Source organism: Pelophylax lessonae (genome assembly GCF_965119305.1).
Source record: "Pelophylax lessonae genome assembly, chromosome: 6".
NCBI classification, from domain to species: Eukaryota; Metazoa; Chordata; class Amphibia; order Anura; family Ranidae; genus Pelophylax; species Pelophylax lessonae.
In genome coordinates this window covers 91,491,913-91,519,749 of record NC_138773.1, presented here as the reverse complement: position 1 = coordinate 91,519,749, position 27,837 = coordinate 91,491,913, and the positions used below count along the sequence as shown (strand labels likewise).

Below are 27,837 nucleotides of genomic sequence, written 5' to 3'. Positions count from 1 at the left end.
GGTACAGCTATTGAGTACCCTTATTAGGTTTATTGTACTCCGCTATTATTCAATAAAGATTTTTTCCTTACTACATCCCATTGCCTAGAATTTTTGCCAGCTTTATAGCTCCTTATACCCGTGTCTATGCAGGGCACTTTACATAAGTGTCTGAGTTTTCCACAGACATTAAATTGTTACTAAACCCACAACAGTAAAATCAGTCTATATATGCAGTAAAGTATGCTTGTTATACTCACTGTGGAACCTAAAGAGTTAATCCTCTGCATTGTGTAAAAAGGCTGTTTGATCCTACCTCCTCTGATCCTCCCCCTTTTTCCAGAGTCCCCAATCTATCTCCTGATAGTACAGAGGCTAGGGGACAGGTTGCACATGCTCAGTTTGATATGTAATGCTAGAGAGTTGCTTTTTTCATGTGGAAGTGCATGTGGTCAGCAAAGGGCCAATCAGCACTGTCCAGACAGAGGGTCAGGGGTCCTGCATCCTCATAGGACAATCATAGGAGAATGAAAACTCCTACAAGCTTTAACCAGACACTGATAGAAGTCACAAGACTGCTCTAGCTGCTGATGAGGAAAGGTATTTAGCAGTTTATTTTTACTAAAATAATTGCATTTCCATGTTCTGTGTACTGTGGGAGACCAAATATAGTGAATGCAGACTCCTGGGTTTAGTAACACTTTTTAATGGTCTGGCTGTTAAACCATACACAATCTCAATCTGCGTAAAAGTTCACATTAGGTGCTATGGACAAGGGAGGGAGGGCATTCTGCATAAACCCTATCAGGTGCAAAAAAGTCAAACAAAAGAAGGCCTCTTATATTTACAGTGCCACAATATAAGATACTACCATCCAAAATAAAATGCAGACTATTCTTGTGGCTTATCAAGTGCTGCAATTTGTGTTATGTAATTGTCATTTAAAAAAAAAATAAAACTGTGATGTTTTATTGGCCTTATAACAAAGCAATATTATTGTATTATAATTACAATCTCACCTGTATCGGTTTTCTCTTGACAATCATGCTTTTTTCGGGGTTTGGAATAGTATCCCACCATTTCTTCTTGTATCTGAATATAAACGGATGTGAACATAAAGTTATAGTCCATTTATGTAGGCATTGTCAATTTAAAGGAACATACAGTTTGTTGTGATCAACGAAATGCATCATAAAATCGTTAAAGGAGTTCTAAAGTCTCAAGGTTTTTTACCTTAATGTATTCTATGCATTAGGGTGAAAACCCTTCTTGGTTGCAGCTGCCCCCCAGACTCCTCGTTATTCTTACCTGAGCCCAAACGTTCCAGTGACGAGCACGAGCCCAGCAGCTCCAGCTACTGTCTCGGGTCCTCATTGGCTCCCGCTGTTGTCAATCAAATCCGGTGACCGGAGAGCAGGGGGCGGGGCCAAGTCCTGCTGTCTGTGTCAATGGGCGCAGCAGCAGGACTCGGGAGCGTGCCTGCACGGGTGCCTCCACCAGAAGAGGAGGATCGGGGCTGCTCTGTGCAAAATCCTTGCACAGAGTAGGTAAGTATAACATGTATGTTATTTTATAAAAACAAAAAACGAACCTTTACAATCACTTTAAGTCCCGGTTCACACTTCTTCGACGCGGGAACACTGCAAATATGCTGCGTGTTCCCGCATCGCATCCGCACCCCTGGCAGTTCACACTGCCATATGCGATACGCAGGGGGTGTCAATTAAAAGTTAACGACACCCCCCAGTTGAGATCGCATATCGCAGTGCGATCTGCAAGTTCACACAGAATCGGATCGCACTAGTGTGAACCACCATGCGATCCGATTCTGCTGCGGGTTTAGTGCGATTGCGGTGCGAATTCAGCCATGCAAACTGTATGGCTGAAATTTGCACCGCACAGAGATCGCATGTAATTTAAGAGCAGTGCGCTCCGAATTACATGCGATCTCTGTGATCGCACTAATGTGAACCGGCACTTAAGTCTAGTATACTTGGTATAAATAAGTCATCGTATCATTACATCACCTGTAAATACTTGTACCTTTACTTTTATATTGTTTATTTGTACAATATAAGTACCAGAGATGTGCATAATTAAAATTATATATCTAAGCGCCAAACACACAGTTGATATCTATATAGCTGTAAATGTGAACAGCAACGTGGGCTTGTGCTGTTTCACTTATATGCAAATTGAATGCGTTTTGAACCACATCTGATTCACATGACATGTGACGAAATAACATTGGTTTCCATTGAAGCTGTTCACACAGTGTGAATTGAAAAAGAGTCCTGTGCATTTTCTGCACACTGCAGTGCGGTTCAGATGCGACTTCTATGGGAACGCTCCTGAATCGCACGTTATCTGTTTTGAACACAATTTAAAATTAAAAAAAAAAAAGCATGCAGCCATTTTAACTGTGGGCAGCTGAAGCTGCTGGCTGTTCACACACACACACACACACACACACACACACACACACACACACCACACACGTGTATGTATACATATATACAGTATATATATATATATATATATATATACACACACACACACACACACACACACACTATATTATATACAGACACACACATATATATATATATATATGTATATATATATATATATATATATATATATATATATATACAGACGCACTCACACACACACATATACTGTATATACAGACAGACACACTCACACCACTGCATGGCTGTACATTTCTCCTCTCTTGATGAATACTCATCGATCTCTGCAGTCTCCTGTTATCTCCACCCTAATCCAGCCCCCTCCAGCCCTGCAGCTCTCATTGGCTCTCCTATGACTCAACCCTCCTCCCTTGCTGGCAAACTCTCACAAGAGTGAGAGAGAGAGCTGTGGATGATGTCATTTTCCTAGGCTTATGACCAGACAAGAAAGAGGAAGTGGGCTGTATAAGGTATTTTTTGGCAGAAAAAAATGTTTTACTATCCAAAGTTAAAACAACAAGGGCACAGAATTTAATTGATGGAAAGATGAAAAAAATACTTAAGAGCCTCTTTAACAACCAGCTATTGTTAAGGACACCGGCGGCTGCCTGTTCCTGCAATTCGCATTGGAACCTTATCTAAATCCCAACTTATCCGCTACTTTGGAAATTTGCAGTAAAAACAGACCTGAAATTCGCACTGCACATGTGTGAACCCGGTCTAAAGCTAAACTCTAGACTGGGCTCATTTTCTAATATAAATTTTCTTGCCCATTTGAAATAAATATGCCCAGAAATGATTGCAATAAGCAATTGCAGAGCTGAGATATCTTTACTTCTGCCTGCCATAATGTCATCACTCCTTGGTCATTCATTTCGGGAAGAGGAGATTGCATGACTCTTCTGCAGAAAAGAGCCTGCTTGTTTGCAATTTAAATGTTTTGCCTTCAGTTCCACTTTATATTAACCTCCCTGGCGGTATGATTATGTCAGGAATTACATACCAAAAGCGGTACAATTTTTTTCATGGAAATTTGGCGTTATGTATTATAGGCCTACAATTCTTAGTAATTACTGACTTAAACCTGACCAAAACAAGAGTCTAGTAGACATCCCAGATGTGATAAATTTGAAACACAAACGCATGAATTATAATCGAATCAATAATATAATTTTATTATTTAATATATAATATATATAATAAAATTATATTATTGATTAGATTATAATTCATGCATTATATATTATATATAGATATATGTGTGTGTATATGTATATATATATATAAAATATATAACGCATGAATTATAATTGAATCAATAATATAATTTTATATATATATATATATGTGTGTGTGTGTGTGCATATATATATATATATATATGCATATATATATATACCGGTGTATATATATATATATATATATATATATATATATATATATATATATATATAATATATATAATATAAAATGTGTTATGTGTTTTGTGCAACGTTTTTTTTTTTTTTTTTTGAATTTCCCTCCCTAGTTCCGCTCCCATGCAGCGGAACTAGGCAGTCATCACACCGACGGAGGACGGAGGAGCGGCGGGACTCTCGGCTGGCTGTCACAGCAATGAGAGATCATCGCTGGATCGCCAGGAGAAGGTAAGAGAACACCGCTGCGCTCTCTGCACATCTACCCCGAGCGTGACTTGGGGTTACCGATCCTGACCTAAAAAATCCACCCCGAGTCACGCTCGGGATTACCGCCAGGGAGGTTAAACCTACACATTGCCAGTGAAGTGAAGGTATCAGGCTCACTTTAAAGTGACTGTCTCAAAAATGAGGTTTGAAATAACAGATATACCTGTAAATACAGTATCTCACAAAAGTGAGTACACCTCTCACATTTTGTAAATATTTAATTATATTTTTTCACGTGACAACACTGAAGAAATTACACTTTGCTACAATGTAAAGTAGTGAGTGTATAGCTTGTATAACAGTGTAAATTTGCTGTCCCCTCAAAATAACTCAACACACAGCCATTAATGTCTAAACCGCTGGCAACAAAAGACTGAAACTCCTGAAACTGTAGGTTTCTGCAGAGACCTTGAGGGATGATTTCTCCGAAAGCAGGGCAGATAATTACCTACCTGCTATAACACCCTAAAAACCAGAAAACCATGCCGAAACCACACGCATTGTGTAAGGTTGCGGTGCGGTTGCAGTGTGGCCCCATTCACTTCAATAGGTTGTGCTCAGTGGGTGGTACCACGTGTGTCAGAGGTATTAATTCCTGCTGCTGCAGTGGTATGTGTACACCCCCGGCCCCTGCCTCTGCAGCAAAAGTGGGAGTGGTTAGGAGGCAGTAAAAACTAGGCTCAGCTGCAGGGTTTAACCCCCCCCCCCCCCCCCACACACACACACACACACACACAATCACAAATGTTAATGAGCTCTTATGTAGTTTTTGTACTTACAGTATATACAATTTGTTACATTGAATCACTAGACACATTCTGCTCTCTATTAGGGAGAGAGAGGGTGGCAGCTCTGTTTTATTACACAATATATTTTGTGCTTTACGTACTAGATATAAAAAAAAATATTACAATTACCTGGTCAAGCAGAAATAACTCACTATAATCAGGCATAACAACACTATGCAGATAATAGGGATAATGATATCAATCCGATCCAGTACGGTGAGGCTGTAATCTGCACATAAGAAAGGTATTATCATTTAGTGACAATTTAGAGTGAACCCAGATCATTTTTCCCCCACTAGCCCGCAAGAGATATTAAAGTGGTTGTAAACCCTCACCTATACCCAGTAAAGTGACTGGCCTCAGGTGATATACAAAGATGAAACAAATCCTTCTACATACCTTGTACCTGTTTATCTGTTGCTGTTTTTCCCCTACAGCCATTCAAAATGCAGAATTTACACATGATCTCTCGGACTCTGAAAAGCAGGGGGCGGAGAGCTGATGTTACATCAAACAGGAGAGCTTTAAAAGCTGATTGGAGGGAAGGGGCACACCCCCTTCACACAGCACACAGGAACAGAACTGAGGCTGTCCTGAGGTGGAGGTCCCTCCTCTGTCACCATTTTTCTCTTGGTGTCAGGAAAACTTGTCAGAAGTGACTCATGCAGATAGTGGAGGAATGAGGCAGAATGAGATTAGAACAAGTACCCACTATAGAGGGATTTGCTTTGTTCATATTTCATATCCAAGGTTTATAGCCACTTTAGGGAAATTTGTGCTGAGAGAAAATTGGAGTTATGATTGCCAGCCTCCTCCTGGGAATGCTAGTTACCTGGCTGTCTTTAGCATGAACACTATTGAAATCACTGTCCTGCAACAAGCATTACAAAGTCAGTATAAAGTCAGATTGTCTGATTTTGTTACTTGCTCCAGGTTGTGAAGCTAGCTACTAAAGGCTTTGGATCATCATACAGCCAAGCAGATAGAAATGTCATGTTTGTAAATGTGTACATATAGATGGAGGAAGAAAAAGAAGATGGTCACCTTACTAGAAGATACGTATATACCTTGCGGATTTATAACACATAACTGTATCCAGTGTAAAGTTTTAGTATATTTACAGCCAAAGTGGCGAAGGGTTAGAACCCGTGTCATCTTTTTATCACTAATCCTAAAAGAAGCCAGCCCACCAAAATGAATATCTAGGTGAAACTTTTACTCGAGTCTGATATACTGTGTACTAGTGATCGACTGATATTGGTTTTTTTTTCGTTGCCGATACTGATATTTTGCCCAATGCATATCGGTATCGGCCGATATGGGCCGATATTTTTGTACATTTAAAAAAAAAAAATGTATTTATTTATTTTTTGACAGGTACTTTTGTTGGAGGGATCTGGTGTTCTAAAAGACCCCAAACCCCTCCTCTGCCCTTAAAAGCATTCAAAACGCCAAGTTTGGCTGTTTTGAATACTGTTATTTTTTTTAATCTAGCGCCAGACAGTACTTCCAGGTTTTTGCATGGAGACCCGATCAGAGCCGAATGCGGCTTTGATCAGGTCTTCGGCGGCAGTGCAGGCTGGTTGCCCGGGTCTCCCGGTGGGACGGGAGACCCGGGCGAGCCGCGGAAGGCGTGGGGGGGGGAGGGCATCCCCTCCCGTGGGAGGGGGGGGGGGCATCCTCTCCCACTCCTTGTAATGACAGTCGAGCGGCTTCTTAGCCACATCCTTTGTCATTACAAGACAGCTGACCGTCGGCTATAGACGCCGGTACCGGGGTGATGCCTCTAGCTGCAGGCATCACTCTGGTACAAGCACTTTCCCGAAATATCGGCAATATCGGCCACCTTGGTGGCTGATTCCTATATATCAGGAAAAGTGCATATCGGCCCTCGATATATCAGCTTTGCCGATAATCGGTCGATCCCTACTGTATACAGTATGTTGCACACACAGTGCTGAACAAGGCCTGGTAAGTTAGCAATGGGGGGAAAAGTTCAGCTGCAGGACCTACAGGCACTACTGTGCCCTCTGTTTTCCTTTTTTTTTTGGCACAGATTCCAAAACTCAGGTTCTCAGGAATGTGCTACTCATCAGGTCCATGTATTCATTTAGTGTTTGCCCTTATGTGCCAAAACAAAACTGACTCACTGAAAGAGGGACCTGCCAAGGAGGGCGGAGGCAAATCTTACTATCTACAATATTCACCACATTAGGAAAACAGATGTCACCTCTTTTATGGCCCTGTTTTAACTGATACTGTAAATGATGATGAAGTCATTGAATTTTACCATTTCTCCACTCAGCTTCTGAGCTCCATTCACTCCAGGTCCCTTGGAGATATCCTACTGGCTTTGCTCGGACCCTCACTGCATAATCTTCTCCTTGTTTCAGCTGCTTCTTATTGAAGTGATATTTTATTTGTCTCAAGGTGTCCTCTATTTCCTGAGAAATAACATTAAATCAGTGTTCAAATATTACATTTGTGCAAACTGGAATACTACTGGAATACTAGGAACACTGACCATCCTCCCTACAGTATATCTATCTCATTTCCCAAAGCTATTAGTCTACTACTGAGTTACATTTAGAAATTCTATATATAGTCCTTCAGAACACACAGTGCACAATCCACATGGACTTTGCTGCTTAACTGCAGGCAGGAAACAGAAAACTTTAATACAGAGAAAAGACAAAAGGTGTCAGTTTATCAAGCAGTGGTTATATTCCACTGCAGAGTTCTCCAGCATTCTCAGAGGAGATCTGATTATGAAGCAGTGTAGATTGCTTCTCCTTTTGAGAAGTGACGCAATCTACAAATGCTTTGAACTGTGGAGAACACCTCCTGTTACTGTAATCTTGCGAGACAAAGCGAGATTACAGTACCAGAAATTCAGTGAAACACTTGAAGTTCATTAAGCAGCAGTAAATTACCCCTGCTGAGTACATGGGCATTCTCAGAGGAGACCCATCTCCTTAGTGCCCTAATTATTATTAACCATCTATTTCCCTCTACAGCACTAATTGGTTCCTCCCACTAACCCCTATGCGATTAACCACTTGCCAACCACTAGCAGTACATATACTGCGGCAGGTTGGCTCTGTCCCACGAAACGTCGTAACTGTGCGTGTAATCTTCCTCCTTCCTCCTCAGTTCTCTGCGGATTCTCTCTTCTCTCCTCGATTCTCCACCACCGCAACAGTTCATATAGGGCAGTGTGAACTGTCTGCGAGAGACATGCGATATGGGAACCTGCACTGGAATAGCGCTGGTTCCCACATCGCAATAGTGTGAACCCAGCCTTACCCATGCTAAGACCAGTATTTCACATTAACATCACCTTCGTATAATTTGAGTATCTGCCAAATATTGTGGGTATGCATGCCACTGTTTCCATGCTGGAGGAGAACCTCTGCCGATTGAATGTGCTGCTCATGTGCACTGCTAGACCTGTAACTATTTAATTACAAAAACTAAAGCTGCCAGTTGCCTCTCTGCTTTCTCTCCTTCCTACATTCTGTAGGCACTATGTTTTGCACTAGATTACTTAACGTCCAATCCTGCATACAGTACCTTCTCAAGTGATTACAGGGTGAATGTATGTTTAGTCCCCTGAATACCACCCTAAGTCCTTTTTTTTTTGGTATGTAGCATTTTCAATGACAATATACACCTTGGTACATATTCACATTTTGGGAAACATTTGGCCCATAAAAGCTAATGCAAAAAAATAAGAATCAAATGTACAATATATTAACATTGTAAGAAAATCTGTACTTTGACTATAGAGGGTAAAGTGAAAATTTAGCTTCTTAGGAGACACCATAGTAGCCAATTAAATTATGAGTTTAATGGTTGTCTTTTATGTCTGCCCATACTTACCGTTTCATAGTTCAGCTCTCACACCTATATACCCCTTCACCCCTGTGGAACAGCGATTAATTGGATTTGGCACTTTGATATTACATATATTGTTTTTTTTTTTTTTTTTTTTTTGGGGGGGGGGGGGGGGGGTAGAAGGCAAACAAGGCTTTTTGGCATGACTGCACACCAGTGCACAAAGCAAGGTCCAAAAAGACATGGATGAGCGAGTTTGGGGTAGAGGAACTTGACTGGCCTGCACAGAGTCCTGACCTCAACCCAATAAAACACCTTTGTGATGAATTAGAGCGAAGACTGTGAGCCAGACTTTCTCATCCACATCAGTGCCTGAACGCACAAATGGGCTTCTGGAAGAATGGTCAAACATTTTCATAGACACGACTCTAAACCTTGTGGACAGCCTTCTAAGAAGAGTTGAAGCTGTTATAGCTGCCAAGGGTAAGCCAACTCAATATTGAACCCTACGGACCAAGACTGGGATGCCATTAAAGTTCAGGTGCGGGTAAAGGCAGGCGTCTCAATACTTTAGACCATATAGTGTCAATACAGTATATTAAAAAATAAATAAAAAATCCTGGTAGGGTTGCCTTAAGTGGCAGTTATTGTTTTAGGCAGGAACAAATTTATCTTTTACAAAATTCCTGATAGGGTTGCTTTAAGTCTCCATTCACACTACCGCGACTTGTCAGGCGACTTGTCAGCCTGACAAGTCACGGTCCGTCGCGGTCCATTGCGTGCTGCAGGAACCGTTCTAATAGGAGCGACACAAGTCGCTCCAACTTAGAAAAAGGGTCCTGTACTACTTCGGGGCGATCTCGGAGCGACTTGCATAGACATTCATTATATGAAGTCCGTGCAAGTCGCGCCGAAGTCGCGGTGCACGGGACTTCACGGGTCGCCCACAAAGTCGGAGCGACCTAGTGTGAACCGGCACTAACGGTCAAACTGGCATTGTATGAAGATCAAAGATATTACAATGTAAAAGTATTTTTGTTACATTGTATTTTTGAATGAAGGTTGTGAACAGAGGTCTGGACACTGCTTTACAAAGCGGTGGCTCTAGCTGCTGCTGTGATAAATAGTCCCCGGTGTTGAGCAATAGTAGCTGAGAGAGCGGCAACAGGAGAAGAGGAATTTTCAAGCCAAATCTAGAGAAGGAAGTTGTTTTTATTTTACTGGAGTATGACTAGACAGAAATATGTACATAGAAACAACGAGAACTGAATCTTACCACTTTTTCGTTGTTCTTACAGAAGATCTGAACGTGAAAGCACAGGTTCTCTGTGATTACGACTGACTCATAACCAGTGTTCCATTGCACTACACCATATAGCTCCTCTTGGAAGTCAACTTGGACATTTGATGGCGCTCTTGGCTTAACTGTGTAAAATATACAGCAGCTGGCATTAATCCCTCAGAAGCAAATACGGAACTGAACACAGATAAGATAAAAAAACTGTTGCAGAGGAAATATTTATTTCTCAAAAAAGGATCAAGCTACGATCAACCCGAAGTAGAGGGCTAAACAGGAAAATTGCATGACTGGGGTCAGAAGGTTTTGGCCATTAACCACTTGACCTCCAGAAGATTTAACCCCCTTCTTGACCAGGCCATGTTTTGCGATACGGCACTGCGTTACTTTAACTGACAATTGCGCGGTCGTGCAACACTGTACCCAAATCCAATATTTGTGCATTTTTTCCCATGAATAGAGCTTTCTTTTGGTGGTATTTGACCACCTCTGCAGCTTTTATTTTTGCACTATAAACAAAAAGAAGCTGTCAATTTTGAAAAAGAGAAAACAAAAAACAATATTTTTTTTCCTTTTCCTCTATAAAACATACCCAAAAAAAAAAATCGAATTTCTTCATAAATTTAGGCAAATATGTATTCTGCTACATATTTTTAGTAAAAAATAAAAATAAAAATCCCAATAAATGGAAATTGATTGGTTTGCACAAAAGTTATAGTGTCTACAAATTATGGGATATTTTTTATTTATTTATTCATTATTTTTTACTAGTAATGGCGGCGATCAGCAACTTCTAGCGGGAATACGGGAATGCGATATTGCGGCTGACAAATCGGACACCTACCTGACACTTTTTTGGGGACCAGTGACACAAATACAGTGATCAGTGCTAAAAAAAATATGCACTGTCACTGTACTAATGACACTGGCTGGGACATTCGCTAGAGGGGAAGCTGATTCATTGGGCCGGCGGCCGCGATTGCTGCCCCCCCGTGGAGAGAGAGCGCCGGTCTGCTGTTGTAAACACAGCAGACCGTTGTTCTCTCCGGAATCAATACAGAGCGCCTGTGTTCCTCCTATTAAGGATCACAGGTCTCTGTGTAGATTCCACTAACCCATCCCCCATGCAGTTAGAAAGCACCCCCTAGGCATACACTTAACCCTTTGAACGCCCCTGAGGTAACCCCTTCCCTGCCAGTGTCATTAGTACAGTAACAGTGCATATTTTTAGCACTGATTACTGTAGTAATGTCACTGGTCCCCCACAAGTGTAAAAAATGTCAGTTAAGGGTCCGATCTGTCTGCCGCAATGTCGCAGTCCCACTAAAAATCGCTGATCTCCGCCATTACTAATAAAAAATAAATAAATAAATAAAAATGACAAATATCTTTCCCCTAGTTTGTAGACTTTTGCGCAAACCAATCAAAATACACTTATTGGGATTTTACCAAAAATACGTAGCAGAATACAAATTGGCCTAAAATGATGAAAAAATTAGATTTTTACTTTTTTTTATTGGGAATGTTTTATAGCAGAAAGTGAAAAATAAATTTTTTTTTCAGAATTGTCGCTCTTTTTTTGTTTATAGCGCAACAAATAAAAATCGCACAGGTGATCAAATACCACCAAAAGAAAGCTCTATATATATATTTGGGTAAAGCGTCACAGGACCATGCAATTGTTAGTTAAAGTAACGCATTCCTGAATCGCAAAAAATAGTCTGGTCATTACAGGGGAAAATCTTCCGGTCCAGAAGTGGTTAAAATGTAAGTCTATTTTTCAAAAACAGAAAAAATGAATCAGCGCTCAAAATATAATGGATAAGCAGCTAGCAAAGGAGTATAAAATATACGTACACTAAAATGCAGAATAAAAAAGGTTGCAGCGCTAAAAACTAGTTAATTGCATACAAATTAGAGTAAAAAAATAAGATGCGTTATCCCAATGAGGGGATTATAATAAATTATACAATAAATGTTCATTCCAAGGATATTAAAGAGTTCATAAATATATCCCGGTGCCAATGATGAAAAGGAGGGTTCACAAGTATTGCTGTGTCCACCATCAATTAATGAAATTCAAACTCACCAAAGCCAGGCGCTGTCTAAATTATAGGACAGCAATGAGGTGTTTGTCAACAGGCCTCTTGATCTATGGTCATCTGGATATTCAGCGACATCCGGATCCAGGAACAATCTCCAAAAGGTTTATCAGCTCAACACATCACATGAGAGTTTAAAAATAAAAAAGGAAGAGGCTCATGGACATGGTGTAGTATGAAATGATGATAAAATTTAACCACTTAAGCCCCGGAAGATTTTACCCCCTTCCTGACCAGGGCCTATTTTGCGATTCGGAACTGCGTGACTTTAATGGACAATTGCGCGGTCGTGCGACAATGTACCCAAACGAATTTGACGTCCTTTTTTTCCCACAAACAGAGGTTTCTTTTGGTGGTATTTGATCACCTGTGCAATTTTTTGATCATGCGTTATAAACAAAAAAAGAGCGACAATTTTGCAAAAAATAACAATATTTTCCACATTTTTTTATATGAAATTCCCCCCAAAAAATGTAAAAATCAAAATTTTTTAACATTTTAGGCCAATTCGTTTTCTGCTACATATATTTGGTAAAAAAAAAAATCGCAAAAATCGTATTTTGATTGGTTTGCGCAAAAGTTATTGCGTTTACTAACTAAGGGAAAGATTTTTGTCATTTTTATTGGTTTTTTTTAACGAGTAATGGAGGCGATCTGCGATTTTTTTTTTTGCGGGACTGCGACATTGCGGCGGACAGATCGGACCCTTGACTGACATTTTTGACACTTTTGGGGTTACCAGTGACATTACTACAGTAATCAGTGCTATATATATGCACTGTTACTGTAAAAATTACACTGGCAGGGAAGGGGTTAACTTTATTTGAGAGGGAGGGGTTAAGTGTGTCCCTAGGGGCGTGATTCTAACTGTGATTGGATGTGGCTGTGTGTGTAACAGCAGAGATCAACGGTCCTACATAGCAGGACCGTATGATCTGTGCTGTTACACAGGGGAGAATGACAGGCGGCTTTGTTTACATTAGCCGCCTGCCTTTCTCCCGGTGTAACCGACGATCGCGAGTGACCGGCGGACAACGGGTCCGCCGGTCACTCACGCGGGGGGGGGTCCATGAGCGAGCGGGAGCGCGCCTCCGGCGGCGCGCACTCGCTCCCTAGAGCCTCACAGGCAAGCGACGTAGTACTAGTCATGCGGCAGTCGGCAAGTGGTTAATGAAAAATATTTTTGTAACACTGACATCAATACAGTGTACATCAAAATCTAAAATAAAACATTAAAATCAAACAATATAAGGACTCACATCAAAAGCCACCACTACAAGATGGAGTGATGGCTGGACCTTAGGAGTTTGAGATAATAGCTCTACGGCCGTTTCGCGTCCCACGCGTCATCAGGAGCTTTGCAATGTTTTATTTTAGATTTTTATGTACACTGTATTGATGTCAGTGTTACAAAAATATTTTTCATTACATTTTATCATCATTTCATACTACACCATGAGCCTCTTCCTATTTTATTTTTAAACTCTCATGTGATGTGTTGAGCTGATAAACCTTTTGGAGATTGTTCCTGGATCCGGATGTCGCTGAATATCCAGATGTCCATAGATCAAGAGGCCTGTTGACAAACACCTCATTGCTGTCCTATAATTTAGACAGCGCCTGGCTCTGGTGAGTTTGAATTTCATTCATTGATGGTGGACACAGCAATACTTGTGAACCCTCCTTTTCATCATTGGCACTGGGATATATTTATGAACTCTTTAATATCCTTGGAATGAACATTTATTGTATAATTTATTATAATCCCCTCGATAACGCATGTTATTATTGTACTCTACTTTGTATGCAATTTACTAGTTTTTAGCGCTGCAACCCTTTTTTATTCTCTATTTTTCAAAACGTAAATTTAGAAATAAGCAACTTTTGCTGCAATATGTACAGTAAATTCAGTTAAGGGCTGAGCCCCCACAACAATTTCTCATACCTCCAGATGTCCTTCTTTTTCCAGGTTAAAGCAGAACTAATGGTAGCAATACTTACCTCTGCTCCAATGGTTTGGAACCCGCAAGGTCCCGCACTGGCATTTTCTATCCTGGCTTCTTCTTAGTGCCAGTCTTCTGCCATCATGACTGGGTGTCATTCATCTCGCATACTAGCACTGTGCCAGAAATGTAAATGAAGTTGTACATGTGCTGCTTCATTACATTCTACAGAGGATTGCGAACAGGCAGGTATGTTTATTTTAATTCAGAAGAGACATTGCATGTTTCTTCTGCAACAAGGAGCCTGCCTGTTTGCAAAAAAGAAAAAAATTGTGTTTAGTTCTGCTTTAACCACTTAAGCCCAGGAAGATTTTACCCCCTTCCTGACCAGGGCCTATTTTGCGATTCGGCACTGCGTGATTTTAACGGACAATTGAGCGGTTGTGCGACGCTGTACCTAAACAAATTTGACGTCCTTGTTTTCCCACAAACAGAGCTTTCTTTTGGTGGTATTTGATCACCTGTGCGATTTTTTGATCATGCGCTATAAACAAAAAAAGAGCGACAATTTTGCAAAAATAACAATATTTTTCACATTTTTTTATATGAAATTCCCCCCCAAAAAAATGTAAAAATCAAAATTTTTTAACATTTTTGGCCAATTTGTTTTCTGCTACATATGCTTGGTAAAAAAAATCACAATAAGCGTATTTTGATTGGTTTGCGAAAAAGTTATTGCGTTTACTAACTAAGGGAAAGATTTTTGTCATTTTTGTTGTTTTTTTTTTTTTTTTAACGAGTAATGGCGGCGATCTGCGATTTTTTTTGCGGGACTGCGACATTGCGGCGGACAGATCGGACCCTTGACTGACATTTTTGACACTTTTGGGGGCAGACATTACTACAGTAATCAGTGCTATACATATGCACTGTTACTGTAAAAATGACACTGGGAGGGAAGGGGTTAACTTTATTGGGGAAGGAGGGGTTAAGTGTGTCCCTAGGGGCGTGTTTCTAACTGTGATTGGATGTGGCTACTGGTGTAAGAACAGAGATCAATGGTCCTACATAGCAGGACCGTATGATCTGCTGTTACACAGGGGAGAATGAAAGGAGGCTTTGTTTACACTAGCCTCCCCCGCGGATCCGCCGCTCACTCGCGCGGGGGGGGTCCGTGAGCGAGCGGGAGCGTGCCTCCGGTGGCGCGCGCTCGCTCCCTAGAGTACCCATACGTCACTTTGCCTGTGAGGGGCTGACTGCCGCCATATATAGTCGGGCGGCAGTCGGCAAGTGGTTAAGTGACACCCAGCATTATCAAATCCACTTTCTTGAGCCCCGGCTGTCATAGGCAAGGTGACCAGATTTTTTAAAAAATCCGGGGACATATTTTTTTTTTATTTGCAAATGGCACAGGACTGTATAATACGCAGAGCATTGGGCACAGGACTGCATAATACACAGAGCTCTGAGCGCAAGACTACATAATACACAGAGTGTAGGGCACAGGACTACATAATACACAGAGCTCTGGGCGCAAGACTACATAATACACAGAGCGCAGGGCACAGGACTTCATAATACAGAGAGCTCTGGGCACAGGACTAGATAATACACAGAGCACTGGCCCCAGGACTGCAAAATAAACAGAGTGCTGGGCACAGGACTGCATAATACACAGAACCCTGAGCCCAGGACTACATAATACACAGAGCAATGGGCACAGGACTTCATAATACAGAGAACGCTGGGCACAGGACTAGATAATACACAGAGCGCTGGTCACAGGACTGCAAAATAAACAGAGTGCTGGGCACAGAACTGCATAATAAACAGAACCCTGAGCCCAGGACTACATAATACACAGAGCAATGGGCACAGGACTGCAAATTACACATAGCGTACAAAATTAGCATATGCAGAGTGATTCCAAAGGCTCTGTCTAATCAGGAGAGGGATTGAGGATTGTGGAAAAAGAAGACAGGATCAAACAGCCTTTTTACACAATGGGAAGGATTAACACCTTAGGCTCCACAGTGAGCATGACAAGCATGCTTTACTGCATACGCAGACTGATTTTACTGTTGTGGGTTTAGTAACACTTTAAAGAGCTGCACATCTAAATCTGCCTTTACATGTTTTTTTGGGTATACTATATGAGATTGTATGAACACTGAATCTGTTAATATGTGCAATAATTGTACAACTGCTTTCATTTTAATGTTAGCTTTCACCAAGTCAATTCTGTCTTACTTGTGGATCCAATGTGAAGTGTTGTATTGCCCACTTGTTCTTCATGTGATTCCACTTTTATTTCATAACTTTCCATAACTGTAAAAGCACTCACAAGGATGTTGCATAAACACTTATTAGGCACCACAGAATCACCAAACTGCTCATTTTGCAGGTCATGACATGATCCATTCCTGAAAAAAAATTCCAAATTAGGATGTCTATGAAGCAAAAAAAGATTGAGAACAATATCTAAATATAGAACAAAGTTTATGTAGAAATAAGTCATATATTTATGAAGAGAGATAAATCAAAATTATACTATCAGGGCCGGGAGAAGGGGTGGGGAGGAGGGAGAGTTGCCCTGGGAGCAATGGTTTATTGCAGGGATGGGGGAGTGCCTTGACCCTAACCCTAAGGGAAAGGGGGGCGCAGTTTGGCATCCTTGCCCTGAGTGCTGGGTGACCTTGTCCTGGCACTGGATAATATAATGATGGCTGCTGAAAAGCATCTCACTTTTTTCCTTGCAGAGGTTGCAGTCCATGCTACTTTAAACTGGATTAACCTGTTCAAACCTATTTTAAACTGGCCCAACTGGATTAACCTGTTCAAACCTATTTGAACTTTTACTTTAAATCACTCAATACATTCCAGGTGTTTCAAAACTAAAGTCATTCAAAATATTACAGCTCTCTTTTTTTTCTTAGAAAGCACACACAACTTAAGTAGAAACACTAGTTTTCTGCCAGCATGCTGTAAAGAAGGACCATTGCTCTCTGTGTGCAAGTAGTGGTCTCTCCGCAGAGGTCCAACACACCCCCTGCTGAGTCAGAGCTACAGCTCTCCAATCAGCATGGTGGCAATAACTAGGCTGATTACAGAACTGTCAACAAGGGGTGTGTTGGACCTGTACAGAGACACAGATGTTGCTGCTCACTGGTGGCTTCAATGAAAATGAACAGTAAGAGTTTGCACACATTTTGTTTTGATCCCCATTGAATGTATTTAGCTGATTTATTTAGCAGATTATAGCTGAATGTTCATTTGGGCTAAAAGCGAAGATGAGTGATGTCATGTTTGCAAAATATCACTGATGGACATGGTAATCCTTGTTAGCCTGTTGCTGTCACTTTCAAGGTGGAAATTAGGAAATTAAGGAACTTTAAGTCCAGGTTCACATCTTTGCAGGCTACCTTTAATGCATTTTTCAGACACAATTTGTGGTGCATTTTGCGTTTTTAAACCCTCATTTTTTATGCATTTTTGCTCGCAGTTTTCATGCATTTTGCGTTTTATGTTTTTTTCTCTGTAAACACACTGTATATAGCTGGGGGGGGGGACACAGTGGAGGGAGAAGAAACCACTGGAGAGAAGAGGGAGAAGAAACACCAGAGGGAGAAGACACCGGAAGGAGAAGAATCCACCCGAGAGAGAAGACCAGAGGAAGAAGAAACACCGGAGGGAGAAGACAGCGGAGGTAGAAGAAACCACCCGAGAGAGAAGACCAGAGGAAGAAGAAACACCGGAGGGAGAAGACAGCGGAGGTAGAAGAAACCACCCGAGAGAGAAGACCAGAGGAAGAAGAAACACCTGAGGGAGAAGACCGCGGAGGTAGAAGAAACCACCCGAGAGAGAAGACCAGAGGAAGAAGACAGGTTGGAGCTACGACAGGGGACATTCTTCATTTTTAATAAAGGACTTGTCATAAAATTGTTTTTAATACAATGTTCCCCATACTCATTCACATAGGATGGGCAGGATCTAGGGGGTTTCCAGATTCCTATAAGCCCCCTGCCCGCAGACCCCCCAACCACTGCCCAGGGTTGTCAGGAAGAGGCCCTTGTCCCTATCAACATGGGGTCCTGGTTCTTTGGGGTGGGGTGGGGTGGGGTGGACAGATCCAAGAAGCCTGGATGCCACGTCAGTTGAGGGAGAAAAAAACATCGGAGTGAGAAGAGGGAGAAGAAACACCGGGGGGAGAAGACAGCGGAGGAAGAAGACAGCGGACGGAGAAGAAACCACCAGAGGTAGAAGACCGGAGGAAGAAGACACATTGGAGCTACGATGGGGGAAATTCTTCATTTTTAATAAAGGACTTGTCAAAAACGACCTCTTGTTTTTTGTAACACTACACTTCTTTCTTTTGGTAAATGGGTAAGGGTACAAGGTACCCCATACTCATTCATGTAGGGGGGGTTCGGGCCCCCTTTCTTAGAGGGGGATTCCAATAAATCCCCTGCCCGAAGAGCCCCACAACCACTGCCTAGGGTTGTTGGGAAGAGGCCCTTCTCCCCATCATCATAGTGCTTCCCCCCCGCCCCAAAGCACCCCACGCTAGGCATGCTTGAGGGCATGTGGCCTGGTATGGTTTAGGAGGGGGGGCTCACTCGTCCTCTCCCTTTCCTAACCTGCCGGGCTGCATGCTCAAATAAGGGTCTGGTATGGATTTGAGGGAGTCCCCTCCAAATTCATATCAGAGCCGAAAGGCCTGGCATGGACCTGGGGGGGACCCCACGCCAATTTTTTCATGATTTTCTTTTTTGCCGGCAATTCTTTTTTTTTACATTCAGCTGTCAGCGGGGAACCCTGCACTGTTTTTTTTTTGTGAAATTCAAATAAATTTCATCTGAAATGTGCGTTGTGCAACTTGTCATTCACACCATGGCGTTTTGAAATCGTGGGCAGAATCATGGCAGATCTGCCTGCTATTCAAAATGCCCAGGCGTGAATGCAGCCCTAGGGCCTGTTTCCATTTTTGCAGTGTGTTAAAAGTGCATTACTGTGTAATGCAGTAAAGAAACAATAGCCTGTTAATGCTCTATAAAGTCCAGAAAATATGATGTGTCCCAAAATTTGTAACTCCTCTTACCACTAAAACATGTGCATTGCCTTAGTGCGTCGAGGTGCTGTTAAAAACGAATGCCACCACAACGCGGCAAACATATAAAGTGCATTAATGCAATGATGTAAATGACTCCTATGTAGAAAATTTAAATAAATCATATAGACATTTATGTAGTTAAAATCTCTTATAGCAACTTACTTTTTTAGAAAGTCTTCATATAACAAAACAAAATCTTCACTGCAATTGCTGTTTGAATCAACAACTTCCCAGAAACATACTATTTTCTCAAGGAAATCATTGAAGCAGCCCAGATTTGATATTCTTGGAATGTTGTCAGCTGGAAAGAAGAACAGTATATTATTAATAGTTCCAAGTATCTGCTGCTGTCAGACAACACATTGTGCCAGTTTCTTTCTATGAAATTTTGACATCTGGCAAGAGATGATGTTCTCAAATTTAAACCTCATGTATTAAAGTATGGGGTCTACCTCTCACGGACTCATGAAAAAAAATCTTCCAGTAGGGCAAATACACCAGAAGTGACCCATGATCTATACCTCCTTATCCAGTCACCCTATTCCTGTATAGCTATCATAAGGATGCTCATGTGCACCTATGGCATATAGAGTGGGGAAGGCTATTTCCTTTTAGTTTATAGGATCCACAACTAAAAACCTAAAGGAGAAGTACAGCCAAAGCTCGTTTGGCTGTACTTCTCCTGTGGCTCACTGGAGTGCACTTCGTTCTGCACTTCTGTGACCCATTTTTTGCAGACAGTGGGCTGAAGTCACAGAGCTGGTCCACGCTCAGGCAGGACCACGGCCATATGGTCAGGATCCGTCCACATGCCTGGACCGGCATCCAGCTCAGAGAGCCTGAACCGGCTGCTTCCACCTCCCCCTCCACAGCCCACCAGCACTCCTGAGCATGGGGGGGGCAGAGCAGAGAGCTGCTCACTGGCAGTCACCAGCTCTTTGCTCAGGGAGCTCTGAGAACCAAACAATTGAAGACATGGATGAGCGAGTTTGGCGTGGAGGAACTTGACTGGCCTGAACCCGATATAACACCTTTGGGATGAATTAAAGTGGAGACTGCGAGTTACGCCTTCTCGTCCACATCAGTGTCTGACCTCACAAATGCGCTTCTGGAAGAATGGTCAAACATTCACACTCCTAAACATTGTGGATAGCCTTCCCCTGTAAAATGTGGTCCAACTCAATATTGAAACCTACGGACTAAGAGTCATTAAAATTCATGTGCGTGTAAAGGCAGGTGTCCCAATACTTTTGACAAAATAATGTGTATAAATTTAGAGCAACATATTCTACCATCCAGATGTCTTTTTCAGGGAAGGCCTTGCATATTTTAGCAGGACAATTCTAAACCACATACTGCATCTATGACAACAACATGGCTTTGTAGTAGAAGAGTCTGGGTGTTTAATGGCCTGCAATCCAAACCTTTCACCAATTCAACATATTTGGAGCATCATGAAATGAAAAATACAACAAAGAAGACCCAGAACTGTTGAGCAGTTAGGATCCTATATTAGGAAAAAATGGGACAACATTTCTCTCCCAAAACTCCAGCAACTGGTCTTGTCAATTCCCAGATATTTATAGAGTGTTGTTAAAAGAAGAAGGGAAGCTACACCTTGGTAAACATGACCCTGTCCCAACTTTCAGACATGTTGCTGCCCTCAATTTCAAAATGACCTTATTTTTTTCTCAAAATTGTCCATTTTCTTAGTTTAAACATTTGATGTTTTCTATATTCTGTTGTGAATAAAATATGGATTCATGAGTTTTGCAAATCATTGCATTCTGTTAATGTAGGTTTTACACAACGTCCCTACTTTTTTGGAATTGGGGTTGTAATATGAGCTTGTTAATGAAAATGGAAAGGTTTTATTTAAATATTTAATTAACATGTAGATGAAGAGTAAGGGATGAACCTGGGAAGGTAAAATGTAAGCACTTGAAATTGCAACTTTTAACTAGGAAAATTTTTAGTAAATAGCAATAGCCATTTTTTTGTAGACCAAACGGAAGCAAAGAAGCTGCTGGGGTGAGTAGACTGGAGACTGGCTGCTCAGTAGGTATGAATAATACTACAAGTAAGAGTATTTTCTTGTTATTCTGTTATGGTATAGGTAGTACTATCTTTTTTTTGGTATTACACAGAGTTTATTGTAGTCTGTGTGGACTCTATCTTATGCATATTATTGTATTAATACAACATATATATCAAAATACAATTAAATATGAGACTCAAACTACTTAACTACTTGCCGACCGCCGCAAGTAAATTTACTGCGGCGGTCAGCCCCGGCCAGGCAGAGTGACGTTAATTAACGTCACTCGCCTGTCACTCCTTTTAGAGCCAATAGCGGGCGAGCGCGCGCCCGCCTCGGCGCGCGCACGCCTCGGCTCGTTCACAGAGGAGTGCGGGCGTGTGACCGGCGGACCCGATGTCCGCCGGTCACAGTACGATCGCCGGTACAGCGGGAGAAAGGCGGAGCGGCTTATGTAAACAAGCCGCCTGTCATTCTCCCCTGTGTAAAAATGAAGATCAGAAGGTTCTACTATGTAGAACCGTTGATCTTTGTTTTCACACTAGGAGACCTGTCCCTGCACAGAAGGAATCACGCCCCTAGGACACACTTAACCCCTCCCTGTCCAATACAGTTAACCCCTTCCCTGCCAGTGTCATTTTTGCAGTAACAGTGCATATATATAGCACTGATTACTGCAGTAATGTCACTGGTACCCCCAAAAGTGTCAAAAATGTCAGTCAAGGGTCCGATCTGTCCGCCGCAATGTCGCAGTACCGCAAAAAAATCGCAGATCGCCGCCATTCCTCTTTAAAAAAAAAAACACCAAAAATGACAAAAATCTTTCCCTTTGTTATTAAACGCGATAACTTTTGCGCAAACCAATCAAAATACGCTTTTTGCGATTTTTTTTACCAAACATATGTAGCGTAAAACAATTTGGCTGAAAATGTTAAAAAATTTTGATTTTTACATTTTTTGGGGGGGAATTTCATATAAAAAAAAGTGAAAAATATTGTTATTTTTGCAAAAATTACGCTCTTTTTTTGTTTATAGCGCATGATTAAAAAATCGCACAGGTGATCAAATACCACCAAAAGAAAGCTCTGTTTGTGGGAAAAAAAGGATGTCAAATTCGTTTGGGTACAGCGTCGCACGACCGCGCAATTGTCCGTTAAAGTCACGCAGTAAAAAATCGCAAAAAACCCCCTGGTCAGGAAGGGGGTAAAATCTTCCGGGGCTTAAGTGGTTAAAGACAAAGTCTATGTTTTATAAATAGTTGCCCAGCATTTGAGAAAATAGAAAATAAAAAATACACCTCTTACACAGAGCTGGCCCAAGACATTTTGCTGCCTGGGTCCAAGAGTGAAATACTGCTCCACCCCCTGCCCCGCTCCCCAGCCCCGCCCCACTCTGCTCCCCAGCAATACAGCTGCTACTGTTCTGCTGGGGAGCGGAGCGGGGCTGGGGAGAGGAGCATGATGCAAGGAAGACCCTGCACGCTAGAGGGAGCCTCAGGTCCTCGGGGAGTGCGTCCCTGTTTCTGCCCCTCTTAAAGTGCCGCTTGCGTCCCATGGACCCACCGGGACCCATGGTAGGGCCCGCTCTGCTCTTACAACAAAACTCAACTTTTCTCAGTTACCGTTTCCTGCAGCCTAATCTGCTCAGTGATCAAACGCTGCATGTTTTCTGGGCACAATTTAACCAACTTCCTGGAGTGCAGATCATCACCATGGAGCCCTGCACTCACAGTATATGGATGCAGAGACATCATCATGTCAGCTTTTCTTGCTAAATTTTTTGAGGACTGCTTGATGCCAAAGAAGAGGCAAAGCAGGGCCATCTTACTGAATGGGCACGCTGGGCAGTTGCCCGGGGACCCTGCTTGCCCGGGGGGCTCCACTTGCCCAGCGACCCAGCCCCAGTCAAGTCCTGATTCCCACGTGCATCCTGCCGCCGAACTTAGCAGGTCGCAAGCGCCTGTCGACCCTGCGCTGCTGTCAGGCCACTTGGGCCTTGGAGGGGGAGCCCACAACTGCAGGAATGCCTGTCTGCCTCCACAGGAACAGGCACATACAGGACAGTCGAGTCTGACTCCTGTCCCTGTGTGTGTTCACCGGACCCAGCTGCTGAACTTGGAAGCTGTCATTAGCCTGGCACTGCTGTACCAAAAAATATAGTCTTATGGATACTTTGCATTTTTATTCTCGTGGGTGATTGTGTAGGCAGGGCCCCAGTGTACTGCATTGCCCGGGCCCTTTAATGCTCTTAAGATGGCACTGAGGCAAACAGAACCCAGCATGTCATATGACTAGCCAGAAGAAAAAAATGACAGGGGACATCCTTGGATGGGTGGGGCGTAAAGGTTGGGGTGGACAAGCACTGGAGTTGGGCTTTAAGATAATTCAAATGTGGCCATGCTCATTTTTTCATCGATGTGCAAAACATTCAAGCTAAATCAGAGAGAGACACCCAGGAGACTTTTCTGGGTTCTGGTGAGTAAACCTAAAAGCAAGCAGCTGTTTTTAGGCAAGACTTTGAATTGAAGCACGGGAAATTATCCAATCCCCACAATACCTACAAACACTTGATTTCCTTTTTTGTGTTTATGATATTCACTTATCGTTACTGTACAAGCTACTAAGGCTTCATGTACACGGGACGTTTGAAAAACCTCTCCTAAACGCTGGAACTTTTGATAGAGTAAGACCGCATTCACACTGAAGCTGCACGACTTAGGGGGCGACCTGTGAAGTCGCGTGCACCACGACTTCGCCGCGACTTGCACGGACTTCATATAATGAATGTCTATGCAAGTCGCTCCGAGGTCGCCCTGAAGTAGTACAGGACCCTTTTTCTAAGTCGGAGCGACTTGTGTCGCTCCTATTAGAACGGGTCCTTTAGCACTGCATGGACCGCGATGGACCGTGACTTTTCAGGCTGACAAGTCGCCTGACAAGTCACGGTAGTGTGAATGGAGACTAAGTGATGGTTAAACTAGCATTTTTGCTTTCTGTATTTTGCTGGAGATATCCCTCTTTAATTCCTATCTGGAAAACAAATCGGAAGTAAGACATCTCACCAAAATGAGGGGGATTCACATCTTACTTAATTGTGACCAGAGCATGTGTTCTCATTGGAAGACCCCCCCATACTTCCTGCTCTTATGGCATGGCAATTCTAAAAGTTAGGATTTCCCCTAAATTTCTGTCTCAGTTACAGATCCACAAGATCTCAGATCCAAAAAATAAATTAAAGTGTTTGTTACCCTATAAAAAATAAAGTTGGTCCTGTTCCCTTAAAGCATGTTTTACAGCACAGTGCTTGTGCTGTGTAATTTGTCCCTTTCTATTACAAAAAATACCTGGCTGATCCTGCCAGTTTCTGCCCTCCCCTCTGTACACTGACAACGGTATATCATGGCTGCTGAGCCCTGACACCGTGGTCAGTTAATGGGCCTCCGTCAGCCACAGCTCTCCTGTTTTTTCTGTCCTCCTCTCCCCCCCTGCCTGTCGGCTCCTGTGTCAGGGCTCGCCCCCTCCCCTCTTTATGCTGAAATAACATTTCATATCATACATAATCCTCCTTGTCTCCTAAGGATAGGTGCTCCCGTGTCTGTGTTTTATAACAAAATATGCAGTGTATTTTTCATTTCAGAGCGCTGATAGGCGTTCACGTGATTGGCCACCTCTTTCCTTCTCCCAATCCGACTGAAGTCAGCGGGGGAATCTCATCCCCACCTGCTGCATCTATCAGACAGGGAGAGGAGAGAGCCAGCCGGTCACGTGAGCGACGATTGGCACTCTTAAATGAGGTATATACTGGATTTTTTTTTATCATTAGGAGACAAGGAGGATTATATAAGGTTCTTACAGTGGGTTAACAACCACTTTAAGCAAAATCAGAAAGATGTTTACACTGCATGTCCTAAGGTACAGTTTTCTCTCCAGGAAACAAAACAGTGACCAGCGCAGAAGTGGCGTCACCAAATCTAACTCCAAATCTGGTAAGACTGGCAGCTATTGGTAGCATTGCCTTAGATGATCTCACACTGCAGATATAATGTACAGAGTCTACAAATGCTCATGAGCCAAAAAAAAAAATACATTTTTATGAATGAATAATGAAAATTTAAATGAATGAATAAACATACTCTGTAAGATAATACATTTACATCAGAAGCCCCCCCCCCCCCTTCACATCAAAAGCCCCTCGTTTTGCATCAGAAGCCTCCCATCACTTTAAAGCCCTCCCTTTCACATCAGGAGCCCTCCCATTACATCATAGAGTCATCTTTCCATCAGAGCCCCCCTTTTACATCAGGTTCCCTTTTCACCTAGAAGTTTACCTTTTTACATCAGAAGTCTCCCCTTTCCCATCAGAGACCCCCCCATCATATCAGATGTGCTGTGGGCCATTAATAATCTTGTAGTTGGCCAAATGTAGTCCACGGGTTGTAATTTGGAGGTCCCTGCTCTAGTCACAGTGTGACCAGGCTAACCAGGAAATGCTCTTGCTGATTTTTAGGGGCAATACAGGAAAAAAGCACATTATTCAGGGTACTGCTTAGACACAATGAAAATTTCTAATTGTTCCCTGTAAGTTAGAACATTTTAATTTTTTAAGTTTATGCCCACTTTAAAAGTGGTCTAAGGGTCTCTTACTCTAAATCTGGCTTGGAATGTATTCTGGAGCAGATATACAGTAATGATATATAGTAAAGGAAGAAAACAGTTGCCAATTATACTTACATTTGCTTGGTGCTGTTAGTGACATGACAACCCAAATGAGGCTGATCTGTATAATTCTGTTGTTCCCCATCTTGAGCAGTGCAGTTGTTATCTCATCAGTTGTCATCTCATCAGTGGGCTGCACAGAGACCTGTGGTAAACATGAGAGAAACAAATTCAGAGTCTATAAGAGTTTCAGCACATTTTAAATAATAAACTACAATATAAACATGCAGCTTAAAGAAGTTCTTCAGCCTCCCTCCCCTCAAAAAAAAAAAGAAATTGCAAGTATTTGTAGCTGCTGACTTACCGGGCCAGTTCTTCGGGTCCTCGACCCCACCATGCTAACTGTTGAAAGCTGGCTGTGACTCCTTGTGGCTTCACAGCTAGCTCTCTCAAGCGTGAGATGTGTTGCTCTTTTGGAAGAACAATTCAAAATAAATCATAAATATCAAAAAGCTAAAAAGCTATTTTATAACTCCCTACATATCTTTAATAAACATAAGATGTGTATTTTTTGTGCATTAATAAGGTGTAGGCGGAGTCAAAGGTTATTGACACTAGCTTTAATTTTGTTTAGACGGCATCTGCATCCAATTCTCTTTTTTTACTTTACAGGTATTTGCAAAGTACCTTTAATATAGATGTAGCCAGGTGCAGGAATCAGTTCCTGCATGATTAAGACTGATGCACTCTCTCTTTAATATCTGGGCTTCTGTTAAGCGAATGGTGTGATGGATAGTGGGAAATGTAGTCCCGAAGGGAGTGAAGATCGTGGATGACCTAATGGATTGAACTATACTCCCAGGGAGCTATGGGTTGCGCAGAGACTGATGGGAGAGTCTATAAATTGGGGGCGGGACCAACGGTTCGCTCTCTGGCCTCGGGGACAGCTCGCTGTGCTGAAGGAGGGGAAGAGCTGCTGCGGTGAGCAGAGGAGAGATAGGCCAGAGGCCTAGCGAGAGACGCCGAGGACAGAGTCGGTGGATGTCACGGAGCCAGGTGACGGACTGAGAGCAGAGACACTGAGGAGAGGTTGAGGGTGCTATTGCGGAGCAACTGGCCTGGTTGAAGGACTGCTGAACACGAACCTTACTGGATTGGGTGAGAGATATCTTATTACTGCAGACACTACAAGTCATACATTCAGAGCAAGGAAAGGTCTGTGACGCATCTCTGATACAAAAGGGGAGTTGCGCTGCTATAGATTGGTTGCCATAGGACACTGTGGTGCCTTGTTGGTGCGTGGCAAACCAGAAGGCCTAAACATTATACCCTCAAAATCCCTAGACTGTGTGTATATTTGACAGAGCCTGGATATCTACACTTCTTCCCAGATTGGATTACAAATATTCCCCCTCCTTTACCTTGGATTACAAATAACAATCTTTGAATGATTGAGAGCTTCATTGCCGGTGAAGACTAGCAAGGCCTTGCCCAGATGGAGACTCACATAATCCATAGAGAAAGGGGGCCCCCTATAGGTGACAGAGTGCACTCTGCTAGATTGTAATGCAATAGCTGATTAGAGCCACTGATTTAAGTTAAACTGGTTGCATTATTCTTCAATAACTCCAGAATATCTGATTATATCTGTTTGGTCACTCTCACATTCTCAAAGAAGGAATGGCTTATTGAAGTAGCAATTAATATATCATTCCTCATTTAAAGCAGTATTATAATTACATTTGTGTGTCTTTTAAGCAAACAAGATCCTGAGTGCTGGGCCCAGAATCTTTCTTTGATTCTCTTTCTATTATATTTCCTGTTGTGTTGAATCTACAATTGTTATCCTTTTACTAAAGACAGTAAAACTGATCTTTTATTATTGAAACTTGTGGTGTCTACTTCAGTGGCGGCCGGTGTATATGGGGCGCA

At 42.3% G+C, this 27,837-nt stretch overlaps 1 protein-coding gene across 1 annotated transcript in view; it reads right to left on the bottom strand.

Annotated features, from left to right (window-relative positions):
* Window positions 1–26,086, bottom strand: part of LOC309557883 (uncharacterized protein) — a gene marked incomplete at its 5' end in the record, with an annotated part of 31,623 nt that extends 5,537 nt beyond the window's left edge. Inside the window, 7 exons of the mRNA XM_082260701.1 lie at window positions 999–1,071; window positions 5,053–5,152; window positions 7,214–7,367; window positions 10,037–10,185; window positions 16,353–16,525; window positions 19,375–19,513; window positions 25,981–26,086. Of these exons, the coding sequence (XP_082116827.1) occupies window positions 999–1,071; window positions 5,053–5,152; window positions 7,214–7,367; window positions 10,037–10,185; window positions 16,353–16,525; window positions 19,375–19,513; window positions 25,981–26,086 (894 nt within the window). The remainder of the gene's footprint in view (window positions 1–998; window positions 1,072–5,052; window positions 5,153–7,213; window positions 7,368–10,036; window positions 10,186–16,352; window positions 16,526–19,374; window positions 19,514–25,980) is intronic.
* Between the last annotated feature and the right edge of the window lie 1,751 nt (window positions 26,087–27,837).